The sequence below is a fragment of the Triturus cristatus genome, chromosome 7 (genome assembly GCF_964204655.1).
Source record: "Triturus cristatus chromosome 7, aTriCri1.1, whole genome shotgun sequence".
NCBI classification, from domain to species: domain Eukaryota; kingdom Metazoa; phylum Chordata; class Amphibia; order Caudata; family Salamandridae; genus Triturus; species Triturus cristatus.
In genome coordinates this window covers 1,752,873,969-1,752,900,991 of record NC_140590.1, presented here as the reverse complement: position 1 = coordinate 1,752,900,991, position 27,023 = coordinate 1,752,873,969, and the positions used below count along the sequence as shown (strand labels likewise).

The following is a 27,023-nucleotide window of genomic DNA, read 5'->3' as shown; positions in this document are numbered from 1 at the left end:
TGGAATCAAAGCTGTAAAATGTAAAGCATTTTCTTTATAAAAGAACAAAAATAGGTGGTTTTGCAATAGAAATCATGGCTAGTGCTCCAGAAAGCTAAACTGAGTACACATCTTCTACGTGTTCTCAAAAATCTTGCTCATTCACTTGAATACAACATGCAGACTGAAACACACTTTCTACACCAGCAGCTGCCTACTAGTTAACTCCTTACTGATCATCTGCAGCTTTACCACAAAATTCTAATTAGCAACTAGAGTGCTCACATTCTAAATGTATGACCAAAGTGTGGCACACATGAACACCATACTGGTGGACTTAAAGCTGTAAAACTGAAACCATTTCCCACAGATGATACTGCAGTAAATGAGGAAATTAAGGGTTTCGTTTTTTTTTATAGAAGAATAGTTAGTGGTCAAGGAAGCTAAAATGAGGTCAAGTTTCTGTGAGTTTAAAATATCTCCCTCACCCATCTCAGTAAAAACTTCTAACATGCAGAGTCAAACATATACTTTCAACACCTGCCGCAGTCTGACAGTTAACTCCCTAGTAATCAACGGCAGCAGCACCACAGAGTTCTCGTGAACAACTAGAGCACTAACATTTTGTATTCATGACAAAGGTAAGGCATCCATAAATGCCATTCTGCTGCAATAGGAGCTGTTGAACGGGAAGCCTTTCCCAAAGAGCAGGTTAAAGTAAATGAGCACTGAAATGTTATTGCAGGGATACAAATGTTTAAGGAGATCTTTAATTGAGATTTTGGTCAGGATAAATACCAGCACAGTAAAGCTGAGACGTGAGTCAGTGTTTAACACATAGCGTGCATAACCAATCCCAAATCATACTGCACTCACACTCAATGGTGGTGTAGTATCCCTATGAAGATCCGAAAAATAGATCTGAGCTGTATTTTGCAACATCGAACAGGTACCAGTTCCAACATGTCATCAAAGCAAGGTTAACCCACACCCACAACGCGGTAAGTTAGATTATCTCCTGGTCACGCCTGATCTCACCAACCTAGTTTCGCCCTCAATTCTCCACATCGTGCAGGTCTCATTGCCTCAGCCCCACCCCTTTAATCCCACTATTCATCTCCTTTTAAATGTGTGAATAATAATGTCTAATAACCAGAGTCAATCCCAACAATGTCTAGGAACCCAAGGCCCTTATTTAGAGTGACTTTTAGTCCTTCCTGTTATCTCTCAGCCCCGGTTATACCCTTCCTGGATTCCATTATTTTCAGTGAAGGAGCCATAACAGAAATGATTTGTTTTTGTACAACTGGACTTGCTGCGCCATTTCCACGTTTTTCCTCAGTACTCACCCAGGAGACTTAGCTGCTTGAAGCAGGTGAAATCTGTTGGTGGAATGCCATTTATCAGTAGTGCGATCACTGAACTCATAACTCTAATTGGCATTGTACCTCCCATTAATGGGCCACACGTATTGAGGTTCTGTATGTTAACAAGGGACAAATCTAACAGATGGTGCAGCTGCACACCTGTCAGGGAGAGAAAGTAATTGGTACAGGGGTTGGTAACCTGTGTGCCCCCTTCCCTTAGCTATAGGGCTAGTTTTGATGAGAAATCTGGATCCTCTTTGGTTGCCGCGCCCCAGCTGACTGCCCAGTACTCATCAATGTAGTACAGTGCATGACCAAGGCAGACTTTGCATTACTGAGAGCGTACTTCAAGAACTCACATTAAAGATAATCATAATATAGTTTCAATTCAGGGGGCAAACAATTACATATTCAGTGCCTGCAGAAGAGAAATAAATAAGCACAAATGTGATCAGTATGTTGACATCTGATGAAGAGCATGGGCAGTTTGAGAATGCTTTTTTAGCTAACTGTCATCCATTTTAGCAAATAAAACATTAGTATATAATGGCTGAAGCCTGTACTATCTATTTTAAAGGGTATGGAGGAGTATTTGCCCCTTTTTTGAAGTCCACCAGTTTCTACTTTTCAATATGCCATCCTCCATTGTGTAAAGGATGACACAGCCTTCTCCTCCACAATCATAATGCCAATGATCAGCAGCTAATAGCATGTGGGCATATAAAAAAAGCATCTTCCACAGAGCAGCTTAGCCCCTCCCCCCCCCATTTATGGACCACAGACTGGAAGCATTAAGTCTCCTAGAGGTCTCTTTTCAAGAATCGTATGCCAACAGATGTGTCTTACAGTCAACATATATTCGGTGATTTAGTAAAAGCCACATGGTGAGGAATGCCTATAATGTGAGCCAATGTTCCTGTTCTGCATTCAGACCACCACATGTCTGATATTTCCTCTGATCAAAATCCTTTAGCGTGGATTCTGTCGTGTGGAAAAAGTAGGAACTGATAAACACAAAAAACTGATTTCTAATATGTGACCTCAGGTGCTCAAACAAAAAACCGTTGTGAGTTTGGCAAAGAATATTCACATGGTTTAATAGGGACTGAATGATTAGTTAATACATTATAAAAGGGTATTAATGTGTATCCAGAAAGCCAGTATTGTGGAAACATTGAAAAATGTTTTTCAATCTTTAAAATGTTAGTAAATCAGATATTTTGTAGAAAACAGATTTATACTTAAAAAATAAATATATAATTTTGGTGAATAGGTAACATGTACTCTGTGGGAAAAACTGCTACTCTGAATAATTACAGTAAATGGGACAACAACTTCTCCTTGGGCACGATGTCTCCAGAAATATAGAATGTTACTTTTCTTTTGATTTTTGGGATATATATATCTTCCAAGATTTCACTAACAGCTGCTTAACATTAATATTACCCACCCACATCTGGCCATTACCTATTATACCTGATAAGAAGGACTTGTTTAATTGATTGGTTCAGAGTATGAAAACTTTGGGGCTGAAGAAATCCTGGGTCTGTTGATGGCCCTCCCTGGCCTTAGGAGATTAAAACAAGAGGCAATTCTTCAGCAGGTCTTGTCCCATCATGTGCACAAATCAGTCTGTTTTCAAAGTAATGTTCTCTTTTCTTTCTGAAACCTATACTGGCCTGGCGGCTAATGTACCTCGATTAACTTTGTAAAAACACTCCTAAGACCCGCATGGGTTTGGGGAGTATTTCTAGAAAACTCCATAATGAAATAGCACGCATGATTAAAAAACACATATTTCGACCTTTTTGAGACTCATCAGCACAGTGTAACTCTTGACCCCAGCAGCTCAGCGGATGTTTTCCTCGGAGCCACAAGTGTGTCATGCATGACGGACAACCCCACTCCGTAAATATCTTATCCGGTAGTGGTAAACAGCAAGGATCCATTTCATGAGTAACTGTGGATATGTGCACCATACATTCTTTAAATGCCCCTAATGAAAACTTGCTACAGTTTTCTCTCTTTTATACTTTCTTTCATATGCAGACACTTTGTTACAAATCCAGTGCCGCGTGTTGTAACTTTCTCCACTTTTGACGTTGTCATGATTGAGGTAGGCATAGTCCGAGTAATCAGCTACCGTGAACCTGTAACAACAAGAAAACACTGTCAGGACTGTGGAAGAAGTTTACATTGGTACTGATGATATATGAGCAAAGGCACAAGTGCAGCTAAAGTCTTTAAAAACATATAGTAGGGAAACAAGCGAGATAATCTAGGTATCTAGTTAACAATGTGTGGGTACTTTGGAAAATGGAAGTTACAAGTTGGTTGACATAGATCTCAGACTGGTGCTTCTTAACGCTTTTCTAATGAATGCTGCACTTTAAGGGGCAGGTATGGAGTGTCTACAGCGAAAGTATAAAGCCCCGCCATGGGCCTGATACCACTGAGGAGGAAGAAAGCATAAGGTCAGATTGAGAGGGAGGAACAGTGGTCTAGAACAGCACTTCGAGGCAGCCAGGTGCAAGGCCACACACTGAAAAGGTGAGGTCCTAAATGTCTCCGAAGATCATCTGAATTTATAGGTTACCATAACTGATGATCTCAAAGTAGAACAAAGGATAGCACAAAAGATGACGCGTGGAAGGCTTTAATTTATTATAGTCATTGATAATCACCCTTGATCGCTTTCCAGTCCATCCCTTCCTAGGTCATGGATCCCATGCGCACTGTGTCGCAGAACTCAAGAGGGATCTCACTGAACAGGCCAAACAACGATTTCAGTATAGTTAGTTCCAGTATGTGATGCTCAGGCGGCCTAATGAACTATGCACTGGAATGCAGCCTGAAGACTTACCAGTGGTTGAGATTTAATTCAGTATTACTCCCATCCCCTTTTTGTGCTCTCTCCCTTGATTTAAGGATAACCTCCATCTATCTACACAGGGCCTTGCCTATTGTTTGCACCATAACTGCAGGGTTAGCCGCTTTCGACAGCCGCTGGAGACTCATTGTCCAACAACACCCTGCTCCCTGCATCCTGCGAAGCGCTATAAAAGTGCAGATGTCGCCCTGCTGTTTTGGCAGCCTTTCCTATTGTTTGCACCATAGCCATGGGGGGGAGCCGCTTTCGACAGCTGCTCGGGACTCGCTGTCCCACAACACCCTCCTGCCTGCATACTGCTAAGCGATATAAAAGTACCAACATCTCCTCACTGCGTGGGACACGTCCGGGCCAAAGCGGGCCCTTTCCTCTGCACGTAATTGGCTGGAAGAGGTCCGGCTGGGCTAAACCCTTGATTTGATTATCTGCCATACTTCTATGTGGCAACAGAAAACAGAAACTCGCCTTCGTCTACCTTCTCTGCTAACAAGGTCGGTGCCCCTTTTTCTCTTGGTCCTTTTGCTTTGGGGAAGCACCATTTATGAACTGTTGTAGGACCACCACCGGGACTATGTGAGTGTGGCTGTGTTTAAAGAGGCAAGATTGTATTCACACCACCGTTTTTAGGTCTCGCCTACGCAGCGCACATGCGCTGCTAAGGAGACCTTTAGCCGTCGTTCAGCTCTTTTGCGAAGCACATACTCGTGCTTGTGGCGGCAATAACCTTGCGGGAGCGAGCAAGAGTATGTGCTTCGAAAAAGAGCAGACTGCGCGCGCACGCACACACACGCGCCTCTCTCCTCACCCACTCACTAACTCCGCCCTCTCAGTCTCCTTTTTGTCAATGCTTGTTGAAAGTGAAATTGTTTGCACACCCACTCCACCTATTGCAGCGATGCCACGGCAGTAGTGACCCTTCTTCGCAAAAAACACAAATAGGAGATTTGCACGGCCCCCCACCGTTTGGACGTCAGACATGCGTGCAAGCTGCCGACACAACATGTTCTTCCTGCGACTGAAGGGTCGGGTTTGCCGACTGCATCCGAGTCCCATCTCTTCATGTGCAGCAGGGCAAGCATTGCATTGGTCATCTTTCCCTGATGGCAGTGGTACGCCTTGTGGATAGCCCCACGCACATCCTTTTTTTCTGTGCGAAGCGGTGTATGTGACTTATTACCCATCGTCTTTCAACTTATCGGCCGATTTGAAGTTGACGCTGTTTTGGTTTATTTTTTCTCCAGGCCGTGCTTGACGGGTCTCTTAGTGCTGCTTGCCAGCATCCTCTTGGGATGTGTCAGTGCTTTTTTGCGATAGCATCAAGGTTTTCGTTGTAAGGCTGTGATTGAGTATCAGCATTCCTGCGACAACGACGTGTGGGGGGGGGGGGGGGTGGAGGTGGAGTGGGGGGAGAAGGGTGCGTTGTCTGTCGGGGATGCTTCACAAAGTAAAGCTGGCGACCGGTGAATCATATAAAAAAAATTCTCCAACCTGCGTATACATCAAAAACAAAATGTTTGAAAAGGTGGCAATTAGGCAGCAGCCTTAAAACATTCTCCAACTTGATTCGTGCATTTCTGAGCAGCTTAAGACTGCTCTTGCGGTCTGTATTGTTTAATGGCATCCTGTCTGGAAAGCTGAGCTTGTCCCTGCCGCTCACAATGCTGGAATTGCTGAATCTAACTCCAATTTGCCTGCTAACCAGACTCGTGAGTGCGAAGCAAGACTATGGTACAGGTAGCCACAGTTGGCTTGCATGCGTGCCTGTGGTTGTTGAGAGTGGGTAGCGGGGTGTTTGTTGTGGTGTTGCATAATGTGGTTGGGTATTAATCACTTTTAATTGTTGTCACCTCATTCTGCTCCTCTGCATGGGCCCATCATTGTGGGCAGACTAGTTACCAGGGATTAACTCTTTCTGCAGGCGGTGTGAAGCCCCTTACTCCACAGCTCATACATCTGAATTGCAGGACAGACGTTTAGGAGGGCAATTCGTGAGAGGCTAAAACCTGAACACAAATGTTTCTTCTACCTGCTTCTTGTGACTTTGTCGGTACACTAAGTCGTTTTGTTTACCCCTGTTGACTGTTGTTGCTGTATGTTGAGTTAACAGCGGCCTGTGGAGTTCATGTGTAGAGCATGGGTCCCCTGACTCGAGCCTGACAGCCTTTAGCCATCGTTCAGCTCTTTTTCAAAGCACATTCTCGTGCTTGTGGCGGCATCCTCCTTGCGGGAGTGAGCAGGAGTGCACCACGAGCACGAGTATGTGTTTCGAAAAAGAGCAGACTGCGCGTGCGTGCGCACGCACACACCACTCCCAGGCCAGCAAACTCATGCGCGCACCTCTTTCCTCACCCACTCAGTCGCTCCACCCTCTCGGTCTCCTTTTTGCCTCTCCATTAATGCGCCAGTCCCATCCCCAATCCCCGTCTCCACGTTCTCTCTCCTCTCAAGCAAATCTTTCTTTCTCTTCCCATAGTTTCACTTCCCCTCTCCATCACCTCTCGAGCCTGCTCTCTAAATCTGCCCTCCGAAGCTCTCACTCTTTCTGTCCACCCTCTTCCTCTCGGTCTCTCCCCCACACGCCTCTCGCTGCCTTCCTGCCGTTCTGTTTCTCACCCGACTCTTCTGTCGTCCTTCTTTCCGTATTCACCTCACTCTGTCTACCTCACTCTGTCTACCGCGCTCTCTCCCGCCATCATCTCGCCCCCGCCATCATCTCTCTCCATCCCTCTCTGTCTTCCGTCTTCATTTGCTTATCTCTCGCGCTTTCTTTCGCTCTACCGCTATTTATTTATTTCTTTCTCCAGCTCTCTCCTCCGTCTTCATCTCTGTGTCTTTTTCCCACTTCCATGACCGTAATTTGTTTTATTTAGACTTTATTGTAACAAACCCTAAACTTGTCTCCAATAATATTTACACTTTAAGAGAAGCGCCAAATAAACGGAAATCTACAGTAAAATTCTCTCACGGAGCCTTGATAAACAATGTCACATCAGACTGAGAAAAACGTGCTCTTCCCTGCAGGGCTTTCCATCGCGTCCCCCCCTCAGCGTGTAATAAACAATGTCACATCAGACTGTGAAAAAAACTGGCTCTTCCCTACCAGGCTTTCCATTGCGTCACCCCCCCCCCCCCCCCCCCCCCCCGGCGTCATTGGAGGTGTCCAGACAATACTTACTGGGGCAGTAAGACGGCTGAGCCACTCACATTTCTCCGCTTTTAAAGTGCCTCGTCTTAAACTGGCTGCCAAGATAGCTCAGTGGGCTGTGCGCCCCATCCGGATATGTACTTCTAACCTGCAGGTGAACATTACATCGAAGTATGGCTGATTCTGCAGGTCATGCTTCCAACGTCGACACAATGTAGTTTTATTAACACAACCCTTTCAAAATAGGCATTAAAAATCAATACACACTGAATGAATGCATTCATTAAATACATATTGCCATTTTAAAGGAAGAGAGTAAAAAAATAAGAATTAACCCCAAACAAGCTTTCACAAGCACTTTAAGAATGCAAAACTCTCATGACAGCGCCACAGCCTTGTTATTAAAGCTATTTCTTTAAAAAAATATATAGTTTATAGAAAATGCTTTAATTTAATAAAATACAATTTTGATTTCTGAACATAGCCAAAACAAGACTGTGAAACGTTAAACAAGCATTGGCATAGCCAATATATCTTGCCTTTGGGACCTTATGAGTGTTTAGTTATCCAGCACAATATACTTGGTGCAACAACATCAGCTGTTGCATGGCTAAATACTTATAAGGTCCCAAATGCGAGACCTTTTGGCTATGCCAATGCTTGTTCAATTGGCTGCCCTCCATATAGTGTGCCTTTGCTGGTGTATCGCGACAGTAGATGTAGTACTTTCTACATGCTGAATTACATGGTTTTGACAATGAACAGCCTTCGTTCCAGACTGCAGGACTACTCCAGCATATCTGGGCCTGAGGGAGAGCCTTTATTCTACCCCGTGAAGAGACTATATGGCCCAGGATCCTTATTGGGAAGTAGGGGGGGAGGGGGTCTTTCATTACCTCATTGTTCCAACAAATGCTAGTCCCCCATATGCGCCTAAAGTCTATCTATCCTGGCCATTTTTAAATGGAGGTCTATACTCTTTCGTAATAATACATCTTTGAGCCATTGGGTGATTATCCCCCAGACTGTGACTTTGGGAATCTGGGGCATCTTAAGAGTGACTAGTAGTGAGCAGCACCCTCCCCAAACCGCTGCTGACTTTTGGACAGAGGGACAATTTGCTTATACTTTAAGGGCCTCTTTGAGGGGAAGCACGTCAATTGATTTGAATTGTTTTGGTTGTCTCTGAATTAGCATTGGTTTCGTAAGTAAAACAAGCAAGGTATTGTTATTCCCTTGCCTGGCACTTGCTTTTGAACCTCTCCCTTGCTTTGGTGCCCATACAGAGGAGGGCGGGGGGGGGTTCTCTCCAGGTGAATTCCATCTGGAGGGCAAATTCAATCCAGTTAACAATTGGTAAAAGAAAGGCCACATAATTTCACCCAACCAGTGCACCACCGGCTAAGACGACCTCTATTGATAGAATGTTCCATAGAGCTATTGGGGTTATAAGTACGGAGACTGAGCTCACTGAAAGGCGGATTTCTCTGCACTCGGAGAGGACGCCTGTGTTGGGGACTGAACAGGGTTCTGATGACACACCAACACTGGAGTCTACATCTTTACCCTCATGTCTCTCTTTAGGTGCACTGGAATCCAACCTTTGAGTACCACGGAACTGTGCATGAATAGTGACGGACAAACCCCAGTGAGAGCAAAGAAAACTAGCCGGCCCACTGGCGGGAAAACCTGAGAGGCATCATGCCCCCCAGCTCCCATTCATGTCCAGTCAAAGGGAAAACCCAATGTTCCCCTTGCAGAGCCTAACGAAGTGGTCCCAGCAGGATACTTTAATGAGTTTATAGATAAATAAATAATCATGGTTCAGGAACTCCTAGTGGAGCATTTAACCCAGATATGTGCCCGCCTTGCATCCATAGAGAAGGAAATGGTTACTTTGCGACAGGCCCAGACTGCACTTGATAGAACTAACCCCAACATAGCCAGGGAACCTAGAGTGGTGCCAGAAACAGGGAGTAAGGAGTAGCCATTGGAGTGAACTTAAGGGTTGCCCCCAGCTATACTATTCCCCATGACTAGAACTTTACGTGAACTCACTCCTGGAGTCCAGGGGTGGGTTAGTTTGAACCGCAGCATCTGTAACCCCTCTTTACAGCTGGGTATTCCGGCCTTGGTGAAGACCAATGGAACACCTCGCCCTGCCATCTCCAGACCAAATGCCCCTGGGGGGGGGGACTACGAAGCTGCCGGTGATAAATCTCCCTCCGGCGTCATGCCCCTATGTGGTTGTCTTAACTGGACGCCCAAACTTCCAGAAAGGCCAACGCAAGACTTATGATGAGCTATTTAATAAAAACTTGGATTGGCTTGCACGGTTTAGAAATTTTCCAGTGGTACATTCTAACAATATTCTTTTTACTAGGAGAGTAGCCTGGACTGGGCCAAATAGGGTGGACTGTGCAGGTGATTGTATTATTATTAATTTGAGATTTCCTTTCCTGGCTCACAATGTATTATTTGGTGGTGCATTTAATCCATCTGTAGGGTCCAACATACAGCCACAACCCTTAGGTTATTTCTATCAGGCAGCCCTCTGGCAGCATCCTAAATCATTACATCAATTGACCAGGAATTACCCACCTCCCCCACCGGCAGCGTCTTGTCGCCACCAGAGGGGGCAAGACAATATTTTTTTCTTACCCTTACACAATTGTTTTGACTGCATTGGCAGGGGTGGACTGACCTCTAGTGGAAAGACAAATGGAATTCCCCGGTCACAACTCTAAAGGATTGGTTGCTGAGGGCTCTAGCCACTTCAGTGTAGAGTAAGTTTCTAATTTGGTCCCTGTATCTCGTACCGGAATCACCAGAATTGACCAGGTCTTGTGAGGATGCAAACAGTAATTTAGCAGGGAGGGGCAGGAATCAGGGGGGCACCTGCTCCCAGACACTTGCAAGACTTAAGCAATCACCTGCACTACTAAACCCATAATAGTGGCAGGGCAGTGGCCTGATATTTGTGTGGGTGGGCAACCATCTGCAGATGGTCTTGGCACTACACAGGATGTTAGAAGCTACAGCAGGGGCTCTAATGTTATTGATTTAACCATTAGTGCAGGATGCTCCATTGGGGATCCCGGCACTGTTAACAAATGCCAAAAAAATTGACGCAGAAAGGGGGCCTAATCCATTGCTGTAGACTGGCAGATTAAACTCATTTCTTGGAATGTAGCAGGTTTGGCTACTAAATGAGTTCTCCCGGATTGGGCGAATATATGTAACAATATGATTTTTGCTTATTTCAAGAGACCTGGTCTCTGCAATCCCCGCATTATGTAGGTTATGTGAATTTTTCCAAGGATGCCGTCACAGCAGGAAGGGGTAGGCATTCTGGGGGCCTCACAACTTGGGTGAGGACAACTGAGAGGGGGTCCTGAGAGAGGTGGAGATGGATTTCCCAGAACTACTATGCGTATCTCTGGTGAATCCCTAGGGTGAAATCTATGTTATTTATAATGTGTATTACAGATCTGTTGGGAGCAATAGGGAATCAGTCGTTTTAGAACAACTGAATACACTCTATCCCTACAGCCACCCTATGCTAGGAAAATTGTGGGGGGTGATTTTAATTATCAATTTAAACCATTGAGCTTTGGAATTTCACCCTTATCGGTTGATGAGGATGAACTTTGGTTAGTTCCAGCCCTTGAGATTTCAGTGACTATGAAATGGACCCCAATGGCAATCAAAATCAATGCACTTACCTTAACACAGGGGTTAAGAGCTTGTAATGGTAAAACTAGGTCTGACAGGATAGGGGCCCACACTTTTAAAACTGCCCTAACTCAACTAGTCTAATCGATTATATCCTCTTGGACCTTAAGTTATTGCCATATCTTGGGGATATGCAAGTAATGGCGCGTCTGGACCATAACGCACTTAAGTTCAACTTCAATCTAAAAAGGTCAGACTACCCACACTGGAGAGCCATTTGAGACTGAGCATTACCAGCAATTGGCGTATGGCCAAATGGTGTAGACTGGAGACCTCTCAGATCTTTCATTTTTTGGCAGAAGGGAAAGAGAGATTGGCGGCCCTCTTTTTAGCAGGGGGTCTGGAAGTATCTTTGGGTGCATTCACTGAGATCTGTACAGGATTGTTTGGGAAACTATGGAACCTCTTTCTTGTTGAAACCAGGCGATCGCTTGAGAGGAAGCACCCCAGACCTGGTACAACAAATGTTGTAGGGACGCCAAGACCAATTTGGTCATAGCAATAAAAAAGGAAGATAGGATATTGATCTAGGCTGCTAGGCGCATTCGTAAAAAGGGCCACATTGATCCGAAAAAAGAATGGAAAAGGGGACGATGGGAGAGTCTCTTATACACTGCTAATGTAAAGATCATCACACATTTTGGAATATAATATCCTTTGGTGGTAGGTGAGGGTCTGGACCAGTAGAAGGTAATATATCAGCCAGTGACTGGGTAGCCCATCACTCGAGCCAGTATGTGCAGATGGGAGAACCGATCTCTGTTGTTAGCGATCCTATGGGTTCAGGGATTCGGGGGCTCTTAACTCAGGACCTGGGAGAGGTGGGAAAATAGTATGACAGCATCTGCCCTAGGGGGCATTTTTAATGACCAGTGATTTTCCACCCAAGAAGTAGGACTAGCTATACTGGGTATGTTACCCAACAAAGTGCCAGGCCTCGACAAACTTCCCAGAAATGTCTTTTGGAGGGAGTCCGACATCTGGGGAGCTTTCTTTTCTATGCTATTTACAGCTTTTCTGAAAGGGGCCCCCATGCCACCCACTTGGGCTGGGGCTGAAATCATCCCCATAATAAGAAAGGCCCTCGCGATGCACCTGCAAATTATAGACCCATAAGTGTCATCGACAGCTCGCAAAAGCTGTTCTGTAGTGTCATACTTGGTAGATTACTGGAGTGGATGAAGGAAATGATAAAATGTCACCACTATAGGCAGGCTTTACGGAGGCAACAATTATGATTGACTAGGTGTTCCGGCTCCTGATGGCGTACTGGAAGGTGGTCACCCTGGAGGACAGACGCCTCTATGTCATATTTGTGGACCTCCATTCCACATTTGACTTAGTCCGCAGGCCAACGCTGTGGTGGGTGCTACAACAACTAGGGGTACTTAGCAACCTACTTGATATTATAGTGAGGGTTGCACATGAACAACTATGAGCAGGTGAGGTGTGGCCAGGCTGGCAAGCTGACTAAGCCATTCCCTGTAAGTAGGGGGGTAAGGCAGGGATGTGTACTTGCCCGACACTTTTTTCTCTCTACATTAATGGTCTAATAGATGCCCTAGGGCAGAATGAAAATGACGTCCCCAGGTTGGCAAACATGAAGATTGCTGCCCTCATGTCTGCCGATGATACCCTTCTATTGCCCAAATCTCCCATGGGTCTGAAAACGACCAGGACTGCTTTGAGCGATTTCCTAGGGATCGAGATCTTGAAATCAATATAGGCAAGACCAAGTACATGATCCTAAACCCAGGGCATTTGACAAGGGCTCATCTAGTCCTATCAGGGGCTCCTTTAGAAAGAGGTCATACCTTCACCTATTTGGGCATCACACGAATCGAACATCTGGGGTGGCAGGCACATGTTACCCAAAGCAGACTAAAGTTGGAGCAAGTTACGGGGAGCAAGTATCAGAAGGTACACAGCTCACAGTTTCAACCTGTCCACCCGGCATTACAGATATATCAACTGCAAGCCCTGGGGACAGCAACCTACGGTGCAGCGTTGTGGGGCCACTTGGATGCATCTGCACTAGACTTAGTGGAAAACTGGTTCATTCGACAGCTGGTAGGTGTTTCTATAAATACTCTCCTACTTCCTCTTAGGCTTGATCTCGGGCTGAGAGCACTCTCGGATGAAATTGGCTTATGCCCCATCCAGTGTTGGATGAAGATCTGCGTTACACCTGAGCTCCACCAGTATCAGCCAGGTTTAGCTGAAATACTTAATCTCACAACAATGTGGAGCGCTCCAGAGGAGATAGGAGAAGATACCCAAGAACACTTTCAAAACAGCATACTGGCAGCACAAAGAACTTATTACATTTCCAGGAAAACTGAGCCTCCGTGACTGACACATTGCTTATAGTCAAAGACCTATACAGCAGAGAAGATTTCCTGGATGAGACAACCTCCCTCAGCCAGAACTCCATTTTTGCAACTATGCTATGGGTCCTAGCCCTTCACTCTTTTACAGCTAGGTGGGCAAAATCCCTAGGGCCAAGAACTGGAAGTGACTGGTTTGTGGTGCCCCCAAGGAGACCCTAGAACAGAGTTCTTCAATCTGTGGGGTACGATCCCCGGGGAGGGGGGGGGGGGGGGGGGCGTGGAGTCTTGTGAAGGGGTGCACACATTCCTCAACCTCTTCAGCTGGAGTGTCATTCAGCGACTCCCCTGTGCTGTAAAACCAAAGCCGAGCACACAGCTGAACGAGCCTTTCTGCCACTGTGCTGCTTGCCTAAAGAAATGGAAATGTGCAGAACAACAATCTAATTCTGAAGGGAAATCTGTACATGTAAAGGATGCTTGGGGGCCAGTACTGGCTTAAATTGATCGAATCACTTGAAGCTTTGTGATAACAAAAATGAAATATTTTTGAGAGGTAGTGCAATGAGTTAACAACTGAACTGTGAAGTGCGTGCTTTTAATTGTCATTGTATTTACATAGCGCTTACTATTCTTGAGGAGGTGTTGAAGGGACAGTTATGTAAATAAATAGCATTAAGTACAGTCTGGGTATTAATAAAATCTATATCTTGGAAGCACCATTTTTTCGTAAAACCTTTTGTGCATTGTGAAGCAGTCTATATTATACTGTGTGTAATGCAAGTATGAAATAATGGCTTAGATATTCACAGTGCTTTCTGTCACAGCACAGTCTCATAGCACTAAAAATACACAAGTCACTATTCTCCACTGCAGGAACCAAGATTTAATTCTGTGGCTCTCTGATCACACACTGACCTCTGAAGTGCATTAACTAATAGAGGTTTCATATCGTACCATAGTGCATTTCCAACTGAGTAACAACTTTTTATATTTATTTATTTTTCATTTAAGCTGCCCTTTATTTTACATGTAGCTACCGGATGGTGAAAGACCTAAAACACATACAGAATATATTCTGTTTTTAGCCACATCTTTGAACCCGCCCCATGTTCAGACTCTCAAGGCCCTCTAGCCTCACCCCAAACATGACTGAAGTCAACAACAGCAGCAAACTAGTAGAACCAGGAGTCAGATTTTGCTAAAATGGTAGCGTCTGTTTTCATAATGTTAAAAATAAAAACCTTTTTAGAAAAACAGTGTGAAAGAAGATTAAGGGACCACTTCCTCCCCGGGAATTAAAGAGAGCATCCTACTTGGACCTTACGGTTCTTCAATAATGATTGTAAATGGTATGTTTTAATTAGGATGAATGATGTTCAGCAACCTCTAGTTCCATGCAGCTGTAAAAGCCAAGCCATCAGCATCTCATGAAATACAGAATGGTTCTCCTCGGATGCCTTGCACTAAAGTTGCAGCCCATGCATTACAGCCATTATACCCAGGGCCACTGGAAATATGCCATTGTGTGGCTGCTGTAATTTTAGCATCATTATACATTTACCGCATTGGCTACATCATCCATCATCTGCTGATTTTCACAAAAACCTTTTATTAGTACACATACGGTTCAAATATTACTAAAAAGCAGCAACACGTGTTGCCGCGCAGTAGAAGGCCCTTTGAAAAGCTGGACTGGTCACATTTTTGTTTCTTATTGCTATATTTGGGTGTTAAACTGGTAGTAATGAGGTGCAACCACAGATTGATCGTTTCTCTGGAGACAAACAGGCACACTCATCACATTAGTTCAGAAAGGTGTTATCATCCAAATATGTTTTTTCAAATTATGTTTTGTTTGTAAAAAACACAGTATAATTGTGCATATTTAGGTAATTCTTTTTAGAGACTTTTTAATTGAACTGTGTGGTAAGCCTTTGACACCAAATCACAGCCACCCACAAACCTTTGGCTTGCTTAACACTATTTAATAATATTTCCCCTCGCAAAAATTATTTGACGTGGGAACTGGGGGGGGGTTATGTGTCGTCGATGAGGAGTACCAGGTTCTAGAAATGTTTTGTCAGTAGGTGGACCTTTTGCCTAAAAAATGTTGATTTGGGGGAGGGGGGGGGGGAGGGGGAGTCTCGGCATCCAACAGTTTGAAGACATCTGCGGTAGAACATGTTCTGTTCTTCTGTCCGGCTTACGAGATCAGTAGGCGATGTTGGATATTCCCGTTCTGCCGGAACTTGGGCACTAGAGAGCATAAAGTTGCCCTAAGGATTCTCAGACCTGATCTCAGTAAGCCATTGATCTTTGCAATTACTCTTTATTTGATGGTCTGTGGAGAACTAGGACAAAGTTTTGTGCCTTATCTGATTAGCAACCCCCAGCAGATGCAGTGACGTGACATGATGTGCAAATTCTTGTTCAGACTCCGGATGTTATTATCCGATTGCCCTCCCTATCCTCCATTCCCTTTTTCTGATCTTGACTTTCACTGGTGCCGCCCCCCCCCCCCCCCCCCCCAACCATGACATCTGATGTATACAAGGCTAGCATGAGTCTTGATTGTAACCTAATGAGCTGGGTTGCATTTGTATCAGTGACTTTTAACTTATTTATGTTTTGTATTGTTTTATGTGCTTTATGCCCTTTGAGCCGAAAAAAAAAAAAATACTGAATGACTCATTGTATTTACATTTATCTAAAATAGATATTTTGAAAAACTGCTATGGATCCAGCCTTATCGGCTCTTCATGGAACACCCCTGAGGTAAACAATACGCAAAGGCCATGAGGAGAACTGAAGGAAGGCTGGAGTCAGACAGGCACCTGCAGAAGGGAGGTGGTTCTTCTCTCTACTTGGGAAAAAGGGGGTGGTGATGGACAGAGTTTCTGAATGATGCAGAATACTCTTACCAAGTCAAGAGATCATGGTTTTAATCCATCACCGTTTTTTAGCTCACTGCACCATCCCAGCTCAGAACCTGGCTACATGCAAATTAGTCTGTACCTGTCCCAGTGCATGATGGGAACAGGGCAAACCAAACTACCAAGCCAATTCTTATACTGGGAAGGAAACAAGCTTCCGGGGACCGGTTTCTGGCATCACAGCCTTAGTCGGCCCGGCTTGCCTGAATCCTGATGGTGCAATGAGCAAGGGACTCACGTCTGAGCATACCCTCCCGCACTTAGTGTGGATAAAATCGATTTGGGAAAAAGGGGGTGGTGATGGACAGAGTTTCTGAATGATGCAGAATACTCTTACCAAGTCAAGAGATCATGGTTTTAATCCATCACCGTTTTTTAGCTCACTGCACCATCCCAGCTCAGAACCTGGCTACATGCAAATTAGTCTGTACCTGTCCCAGTGCATGATGGGAACAGGGCAAACCAAACTACCAAGCCAATTCTTATACTGGGAAGGAAACAAGCTTCCGGGGACCGGTTTCTGGCATCACAGCCTTCGTCGGCCCGGCTTGCCTGAATCCTGATGGTGCAATGAGCAAGGGACTCACGTCTGAGCATACCCTCCCACATTGCACCATCAGGATTCAGGCAAGCCGGGCCGACGAAGGCTGTGATGCCAGAAACCGGTCCCCGGAAGCTTGTTTCCTTCCCAGTATAAGAATTGGCTTGGTAGTTTGGTTTGCCCTGTTCCCATCATGCACTGGGACAGGACAGACTAATTTGCATGTAGCCAGGTTCTGAGCTGGGATGGTGCAGTGAGCTAAAAAACGGTGATGGATTAAAACCATGATCTCTTGACTTGGTAAGAGTATTCTGCATCATTCAGAAACTCTATCCATCACCACCCACTTTTTCCCAAATCGGTTCTTCTCTCTACACCTCATTAGCGAGGAATCATCTCACATCACAGATTGGCTCCTAAACTCGCACTGGGCGATAACTTTGATTAACCTCTGGCGGGAGTCAAGCACGGATTAGGTCTGGTGCAGCAGGGACAACATGTGCTCAGCTGGCACAATTCACTCGTCAGTAGACCACACCCCTCACACCACTGGACAAGTGGAATCGCACATCAGTGTGGCATAAAAGTGAAGTCTCAGCCCAGCCTTTGTATTTGTATTTGTAGTTTAATTTGTAGGGCGCACAGCTACCCACAAGGGGTCTCCCGGCGCCAGTAGATTCAAGGAATACCCGTCATGGATGTTATAGAGAGAAAAGCCAGGTTTTCAAGTCTTTGCGGAATTTCATAAGAGATGGTTCCAGTGTGGACGGAAGAGAATTCCACAATCTGGGGGCAATGTAAGAAAAGGAACTGCCGCCCATTCTTGAGAGTTTGAAGCGGGGGATCACAAAATTGCCCTGAGTAGACGATCTGAGGGCACGTGGGGGAAAGTAAGGTTGGACCAGGGCCGTGAGATAACCGGGGGCCCGTCCTTGCTTGATTTTATGCAGAAAGCAGAGGGCCTTAAATTTAATCCGGTTAGTAATACGGAGCCAGTGAAGGTCATGAGAAAAGGAGAAATAGAGGATTTCCACGGGACCCTGCAAAGGAGGCGAGCCGCGGAGTTCTGAACCAGCTGAAGTTTGTGCTGGAGCTCATGGGTGATGCCAAGGTAGAGCGCATTGCCATAGTCCAGCCTTTCACTGAATGTTAATATGTTTTAGGGGGCTGGTAGAGGCAATGGGAGAAATACCTACCCTGGGGCAGGGTGGCCGGTGAGATGGAGGGATACTACATTGCTGCTTAATGTGGAACACAGACAACCCTGCCCAATGGAGAGCGGGAAAAAGCAAGGTGGCAGGTGGGAACATGCACCACTTAACTCCCTATTAGTTGGCTAGATTGAAGGCATGAGATACCTGGTTCAGTAGCACTGAGACCAGTCTCCAGACATTATCCTGCTGCACATGAATAAAGCCAGTACAACGTTTGCCACTTTCACTCCCTGGAACTGGAATTAATCCTGCGGACCGAGGATTACAGGGTACATTTTTGCTTGGTTATCTCTGATTCCAGGGACTTTTCTGTTCTGATTCACCCCCTGCAATGAGCATGAGGTAAATGGGAAGGTTGCCTGTGTGTTGTGGGTAGGGTTGGTGCAGGGTGAGGTCTGGCTATTGTGGGTTGGGGAAGAGCACTGGCACCTTGGCATGGAGGAGGTCAGGTGGTGGCTGGACTCAGTCTCTGCCCACATCCCTTCTGGAGATCCCTGAGGTTTACTGGTTACAGATCCGCACACCCAGTAATCATGGGTTCAGGAACACTTGGGATCAGCTGGAGTTATCCAACCAGAATGGCTTTTAATGTGTCACCCAAGCGAGGAGAATGGGCTGTGCTTTTCTACCTCACCTTGCCTCCCAAAGCTGGAGCTAACCCTACAATCTGATCTCTTAGGGTTTGTATCATCTCTCGAAGCCACTTGGGCTGAAGAATAAATACGCAGCATGGAAGCGGCGTAGAGATGCGCTGTTATAGTTCTATTATGACTTCGGCTATAAACCTTATGAAGGGAGATTAAACAATGTCTGTATATTTTGGAGAAAGGAAGGATGAGGCGGCAGGAAAGACATTTAAACACCCAGAGAAAATAAACACAGTAAAAGAGCACTCGTTATTCAGCAGAAGGTAAGAAACCCCTGATTTAGGAATAATCAGACAAATTATTTTAAATTGAAGTTCTTTAGATGGTTCCAGCTGTAAACCTCATACATGAGAACCTGAACTATAATAGGGTTGTGAAAGGTGATCAGCAGAAACGAAACATGACGCGAGAAAATTCCCATACCACAGATGGTCTTTTGAAGCCCTTCATTCAAGCTGTGCACACCAAACTCAGAAACAAATGAACAGCCAATAACTTTAGAAGTATTCACGAATCTTAAAGAGAAGGAAGCTGACACAAGTGTATGAGAAGGATGTGGAGGGGGCATTTGAGGTGCTAGCAGCCCCAGAACTATGAAGAATGCGCTGCCACTCCCAAGGCTGCAAGGGAAAGGTTTCTATCACTGTCAGAAGAAAGGGGTTTTACGCTGCACATATAATATGGAACACTGGGGTGTGGTCCTTTTCAGAGGTAGCACCTGTACCCTTGGTGATGGTTTTGAATCCACATGTGTTGAGCTCTCAGACACGCTATTCGGTTCAGTATCTGCTTGTTTTACAACAATCAATAGGGAATGCAGAAAAGGAAAGGTTATTTTTGGTCTCCCATCTTTGGTAACGTCTAAAATATTGCATTAATAATTGCTCCGACTATGGGAAGGTAAAAAGGCTGAGCTTGTTGGGCCTTGACGGGTTACCTATACACACTAGCTGGAGTATTTTATTTCAATGCAGTCTCACTATCAACACCCACAGAAGCTGTGTGGCAGAGATGCTGAACAGTCACACACCAGAACACCTAAAACATGTCTGGTGCCAACAAACTGCTCTGTTTGTTGGCACTGTCTACAACAGGGTATTTTAAACAGAAAAAATACATGCACCCACTTTTGGAAACCGAAGCCCTTATTTTCATTCCACATTGACAAACATCAAAGAATCGAAAGCGCAGACTTTCTCCCCAAGAGGTATGAGTAGTTTTCTGCATTAATTAATAGTTAATTTATTTAGGGCCACATGCATCAAAGTCAGGATTTGCTGATCCTAAATAACGAATTTTAAGAAACCGCTATTTAGGATTCGCAAAAACCATAGGCATATTAGGAATCGCAAAAAAAATTGCAATTCCTACAAATTCCTTAATTGCGACACGCAAATAGCGAATCGCAATTAAGGAATTGCTTCCCATTCATTCCTATAGGCCTAGAGGCCCATAGGAATGAATAGGATGGTGCAAGGATGCCAAAAGGACACCCTGTTGCACCCCTGAAATTGAGATGTAACCACATGTTGCACACATACATGCCCCAAGGCCATGTGTGTGTGTGTGTGTGTGTGTAACTGGGTAATTTGTGATCCCTAATTGCGACTTCACATTTTGGAATTGCATCTTGCATTGCATTTAGGGAATCGCGAAACGCATTTGCAATGTAAGTAATCGCAAATTTTGCGATTACTCAAATTGCAAATTTGCATTTGGGTTGATGCATCCCAAATGCAAAAATACCGGTCGCAAAGAGGCAGATTCTGAGAATCTGCCCGTTTGTGATCGGTATTTTTGTTGATGCATGTGCCCCTTAGTTTTTATATAGCGCAATGAGTACCGAGTAGAATACAGGAAAATAAAATGTATTTTTATATTTGAAGGGCTTTTTAGGTCTCGCATAGCGGTGCAGCACAACGCGCTGCTCGCTTTGCGAGGCATGTATTATACACTATAGCTCGGAGAAGCTCCACCCACTTTCTATCCATAATTTTCATTGGCTTCAATCATAAATTCAGTATTGTGATTGGTTTTTGGCTTCTTAGTCGCACCTCCTGACGGCAATGTCGTCAGTTTTGTTCTTCCGAGGCTATCAGCCCCTTTACTTTCAAAACAGTTTTGTTCCCCCTGCCTCTCCCCGTTCCCTTCCACAGTCCGTAATTTTTTTACCCCAAACACCCCCACCCCCTCCCATTCGTGCCTTCTTTAATGACCGCACTTCCGTTTAAAATGCAATAGGGCTAGTGTAAATACGAGTCCTATTGCATTTTCAGTGTTTGTTTTATGATTCTTGGCTGAATTTGCACTCTGTCTCGCATGCGCGCGATGCCTTACATCGTACGCATGCATGACAAAAGTGGCGTTTTTCCAATTCACTGTGGGAGGCAAAGAAAGCACAAGCAGCGAAGTGCTGCCGGTCACAGGTCAGAGCTCCTGGTTTGTGTTTGAAACTATTATTTGTTGCTCACTTGCTCGCGGTGGAATCTCCTTTTAAGTCAAAGGCTGATTGCCCACTAGATTCCGTCTGTGGAGAGGGACAGTGTAGAGGAGAAAGACGCAGTGGCGGTGGCACAACACTTCTCAGATTTACAGGGTCTTCCGCCATCTCAGTGTCTTGTTGGCCGCAGGAGGGGACATCCTCCAATGACATACTCTCCTGTCATCTAGCCAAGCTCCCCGGTAAGCGCGAGAGGGTGCCACGGCTCTGGCAGGAGGCACTTAGGCTGTGTGCGTTGCTATGGAAACTACCTGCTGCGTTTTAGGAGCTTAGACTATGTTTATGGACGAGGGCCCACTAACTTCCCACACATCTCTCGGGAGTTCTTTACTACACGCCCTATTATGCATTGTATTTTTGGCACCTTATCTCTCACAGGCTCAAAACTTGTAAGCCATCCACATACCACTCAAAGGGGCGCACTCCCGTAAACAAGCACAAGCATTGGCAAAACTGATTGTGAAATATCACGCACTGTGGTGCACATGGTACGGCGCATGTTTTAGTATTTAATCCCGTCTTGACTCAGAGGTAAGTACATATTTATGCGTACATTTATTTATTTGCTCATCACTCATGCTTGAAGAAGCAACTCAACCTTAAACACAAACCTGCAGGAAAGGTGACCGAGCCTGCACATCCCTCCTTGGTTAGGAGTCTATATTTGGTTTCAAATAGAGCTCAAAAAGGGTTTACTTATCTTTACAAACCTGACAAGTGAAATTGACATTTAGCAAAGCCACGACCCCACATTTACCCAGACGACCAATCTCTTGGAGTCAATCAGAGAGTCCTGTGCATTTTCTTTACTGATTTGTAATCAAAAGCAAGCAGGGCAGTCTGTCTTTCCCTTGTGTTGCTTAGGTAATAGTTAGTACCTTAAGTTGGATGAAAAATAAGTTGGGGATGTCTTTAGAGCAGTGGTCTTCAAACTTTTTGATGCACCCTTCCCCCCCCCCCCCCCCACCAAAGCAAAATAATTGGGCATCCCTCAGATTTTTTCTTAATTATTCTATTACAATGACAATCTTAAAAATGTTCAGCCTTATTTGAACATTACAGTGGAGTTCAGCTACCGTTTTAAAAATGCATTTTAATACAGGATTGCTAAATATACTGTTCTGCTCAGGCAGGCCTTACTAATTTTTAAAAGTATCCACGGTGTGATTAATAGAAATGGGGGTGGAGTTTTGAAGAATATTTGGAGTCCCTTCCCTTTTGACACCTTCTCCCAGCCGGGATATAAATGACAAAAGATGTTACGGATGGCACGTTACAGAGCAACTTTCTGCCCCTCATGTTTTTTCTGCTTAAAACAAAGCACTGTTATCAGCACAATGCTTCTTTTAGCTAGAGCCTTGCGCCCCCTCCCCCCCCCCCCCCCGGAACACTTGAGGGCCCGCCCCCTAGTTTGAAGACCCCTGCTCTAGAAGGAGCATGGCCAAAGAAGAGTGCCCAGAAAATCTACCAATGGGCATGAACAATTCAATTAAGGGCAGAGCTTTAAATGAGTAAACTAAAAGCCTGTGCTTCACACAGCTATAGCAGTTGGCTTTACCAATGCTTGTTAGCTGTATTAGATACATAAACAATGATTTTGTTGTGAAGGATTAGAATTGGAATTGTTTCAATTCTGAAAATACAAGCCCCAGACTTAAAAAATGTACTAAGCTGTATGGAAACCGGTGTGACCAACAGAGTGTTTCAAACTCTCAAGTTGTCACCACTTTGTTCAACAGTCTTTCACTCTGCTACGCTTAGGCCCTTTTTCTCCCGACATTTTTCTCAAATCCTTTATGTCCATATCTCACACTTTTGCAGCATTACAACTAGCACTTGTTGGACCATGGCTTTGTACACTATGCAGAGAGGCCTAGCACTGGATGTGCATGGAGTTGAAACACTTATGAGCCCCTTATAGGCAGTGCGAGAAACTCACACTACCACGTCTATCTCAGCTGAAACTCTGCTTTACTGACATCCTGTTTGCTGGGAAGTTCAATGACATCCAGTAAAGCAAAGGCAAAGCAGAGACAAGCTGACTCATGTTTAGAAGTGTCTGCCTGCCTCGTCAGAGAGGAATAAAATTGAGTGTGTTCAGTTAATGATGCAACCTGCTTCCAAAGGTGATCCAGAAAGTAATGGCAGATTAGGTTTAGATTCTGTTTGTGATTCCCTTTTCGGCCAGGAAAAATTGGTGCCCTTTTCTGTTTCAATTGTCAGTAGCACACACGCCATTGGCGGCATCCTCTGGAACCCTTACCTCTGTTAGCACCGAACCCCGACAGACCGTCTCTGAAGAGACTTCATCTGGCGATTTGAAGCTTAAGAGGTTGCAGCTTCATGCTTTAAGTTGTTCGGAGGAGGTCGCTGTTACGATTTAAGATTCTAGGCACCTGGCAACCTTAAAGGTTTATGCTAGGCATTGGAGATCATTCTCTATATGCGATTTCTTATCACCTAGGAATTATGATCCGATAAAGATTCTTAAATTCATAATAGATGGGCTTGCAGTTTCAAAACTGCGTAGCCAATGGGCAGCCATGAGAGCCTTTAGTAAACCAGAAGCTGAGAAATTAGATCACTGGATTTCCAGGCTATTCAGAGGGTATTTTCTTAACCTCTTCCATGCTCATGACGGCTCCCGGCCGTCATGAGTCACAATGAGCGTGTGCGCACGACGGCCGGGAGCCGTCATGACCACGCCCGCGATTGGAATGTCCAGCACTGCGGCGGAATTTGCGCCGCAGTGAAGAGGTTAAGCGCCCAGCGATTGATTGTCCTCTTCCTACTTTGAAACTTCCAAAGGTTTTAAGAGCTTTCAATTGGCTCCTTTTGAGTGATTAAAGTCAGTGGAACTCCAGTTTCTCTCTTTTAAGGTTCTTTTCTGGTGGCTATTTGTTCAGGGTGAAGAGGTGGCGAGTTAGAAGCATTGTTTTGTTTTGACTCTTTTCTACGTCTCCTTACAGACAAGGTCATCTTGAAACCGAAGCGTTCCTTTGTGCCTAAGGTTTCAATTGACTTTTATGTATCTCAAGACCTGGTTCTTCCAGTTTATTCTCCTAACCCAGCCACACCTGAAAAAGTGAACTTAAATACTCTTGATTTGCAGAGAGCATTATCAGTTTATGTTACAAGGACAGCATCTTTTTAAAAAAGCGCAGTCTCATTTTGGCACATTTGGTATGTCTTGCCACAGGTTGCAAGCTTCTTTAGCTTTGCTTGGTAGTTGGTTGAAACAAATGATCATTGCATTTAAAACCACTGACATGGCATTGCCAGGCCCAGTTCAAGAAAGGTTTTCAAGAGGCATGGAGGGTTCTTGGCCTATGGTAAAATGAGCTTCCATAAAAGATATTTGCAAGACAGCTATTTTTAGGTCGAGCATTCGAGACTCTTGTATATACTTTATTAGAACATTGGAATGTTGGGAGCTCCATTGAAGACAATAGAGTGTTCCTTGCTTCTACAGGCCGGTAAAGGCCCGCAGAGCAACATTCCAATGTTTTACAAATGCCTCTCGGAGAGCTTCGAGAGGCCTTTGTTTAATTTGTTAGAACATTCTGCCCTCTAGTGGCAGAATGTTCTAATTACTGCTCTGGAGGAAGGAGGTGCACTCTGTTATTCTATGTTTCTGCGTATCAATCTTATTAACCAAGGGTGCCACACTACTAAGCTGTGTTGACGTCACAGGCTAATTTAACTGAATAACGTACAGGGAAAGACCCTGATTGTAGTGTGCACTGTTCCTAATGAACGTTAAGTTCAGATACTTGAACTGGTTATCTACAAATATTTATGAAGAAAAAACTAAACCAAGATTTCCTTTTCAAATGGAATTGTTATTAATTCATAACATAAGAATCATAATATATTGGTTATGGTAGTTAACATCTTTTTGAATAACCATTTGGACTTGACAGTTACCTAAACACATCAAATTCGTAAATCAAAAAAACATTGTCTTGTACAATCCAAGTTTTACAATACAAAGTATGTTTTTGCATCACATTACACTTGTTGCTCATTGCGTGGCTCTCATTAAGCCCAATGCATTTCGGGACTCTCAGGTCCCTTCTTCAGGGGTAATATTCTGTAAGCAAAAAAATGTATACAACATATATGTTACTCTGAATACAAAATATTACATTGGAGATTATTAAAATATTTTTTTAAGAAGGGGTGGTCCCTTGTCCAATAGATGAACATGTAATGTTATAAAAAGGTAACAGTGTTGGACATATGTGAAGAAAAAATTTAAATAAAAATTCACTCCATGCTGGTTGTGCTGGTTATAATCACCCTTTATACTAAAAATAGGAGTTGTGTTAGTAAAATGTAGTGTTTATAGAAAGAAGCCAAGATGGTTATTGCTATCAATAAATAACTGGATCAACAGTGTTTATTCATACCTGGAAGGTGTTAATGTGCCTCAAAATGTGAGCCTGCAATGAACTGTTCAAACGGTAAAGGAAAATCCTGTGAAGAAAGTGAACTACATGTTGATAAATTGCAACAAACTAACATGTTTGGTGCTCATGTTTAGGTTTGGTTACCCTCCCTGATGCAAAACAGTTTTGTGTTTAATTGACGAACAGGTATTGTTTTAACAAAGGTGGCCTAATAGATGCCTATTTTTCAATACAAACGTTAAAAAGTGGTCATTCGAAAGATATGCGTGAGCGAAGTGCGCACACTCACCGGGGATGCCTGTTGCAAACTCGAGTGTAATGTAAGAACTTCTGGAGTTCGAAAGTACCGGTTCGCACTCCAAATTGATGAATCTGTTAACCCCTTGAGTGCCCCGCCCTTTCCCCGCCCTGTGCCGGGCGTTTCATTAGCGGGCGGGGCTCATGACGAGATGGTCTCGTCATGGGCACAGCGCAACCGCGCTCCATGACGAGACCATCTCGTCATGGGCACTGAAGGGTTAAAAGAATGCATAAAGTCCAATACCTGAAATATCGGTGAATTGCAAAAATGTAGTGATAAGAAAATCAGTGTATTACCTTATTCAGGAAGATTTTGACCGAGTAGATCACAACGAGAATCCTTTTCTCTGAGATAAAGCTGAGATTGTGATCCACGCTATAAACATGTCTGCCTGCGTGCATGGGGAGCTAGAAACAGGACTACTATAGCGTACTGCCTAGTGTTGTACGTTATTAGGCTAAGCCTTGTGGTAGATGTGGTCCTTAAGGTGTATCGGAAAAAATAGAATCACTCCCAAAGTATATATCAGTGTTAAAAAGATGAAATTCCTTCTCAGTGTATATTAGGCTAGGAGATGAATAAGATAAAGTAAAGACAACATGGAAAAATAAGCTTAATTCCTCCAGTGACTAGTGGATGATAGTATGTTTGTGGCAAGAACGAAAACTATATCAGACTATGAAGAGTAAAAAAACAGTAGAAACACTTAATGTGTGATTCATGGAGTGGTATGTGGAGTCTGAAGGTCCGTAACCGGTGGGAACCCGAAAAAGTGGTCTTAGTTTTGTGTGTGAATGCTTGAAAAATGAAATAGCATACATCAAATGATTAAAAATTGTGGTAAGAACAAAAATAAAATGTTTACGTTGAAGGACTAAATATTAGTAGCACTAACTGGATCATGATGCGCCCCCAGAGGGACAAAGACTGTTTGAGGCTTAGAACAGTAAAGGAAATGAAGATACTAATCGTATATGTAAAATATGTCTGTGGGAAAGAGACAAGCCATTGTGTAGTTGGAAAGTATAT

General features: G+C 44.3%; 1 protein-coding gene across 7 annotated transcripts in view; it reads right to left on the bottom strand.

Annotated features, from left to right (window-relative positions):
- Nucleotides 1-2,426: 2,426 nt before the first annotated feature.
- The window catches only part of LOC146813000 (uncharacterized), a 66,213-nt gene continuing 41,616 nt past the window's right edge, over nt 2,427-27,023 (bottom strand). For 2 of the 7 annotated variants that reach the window (XM_085620014.1, XM_085620015.1), the window contains exons 5-7: nt 25,694-25,760; nt 7,412-7,529; nt 2,427-3,496 (exon numbers count right to left, since the gene is read on the bottom strand). In XM_085620014.1, coding sequence (XP_085476140.1) covers nt 7,437-7,529; nt 25,694-25,760 — 160 coding nt within the window. In that variant the 3' untranslated portion in view covers nt 2,427-3,496; nt 7,412-7,436. Of the gene's footprint in view, nt 3,497-7,411; nt 7,530-25,111; nt 25,375-25,693; nt 25,761-27,023 lie in introns of those variants that run through there. The other 5 variants (XM_085620016.1, XM_085620017.1, XM_085620020.1 and 2 more) reach the window with 4 other exon arrangements.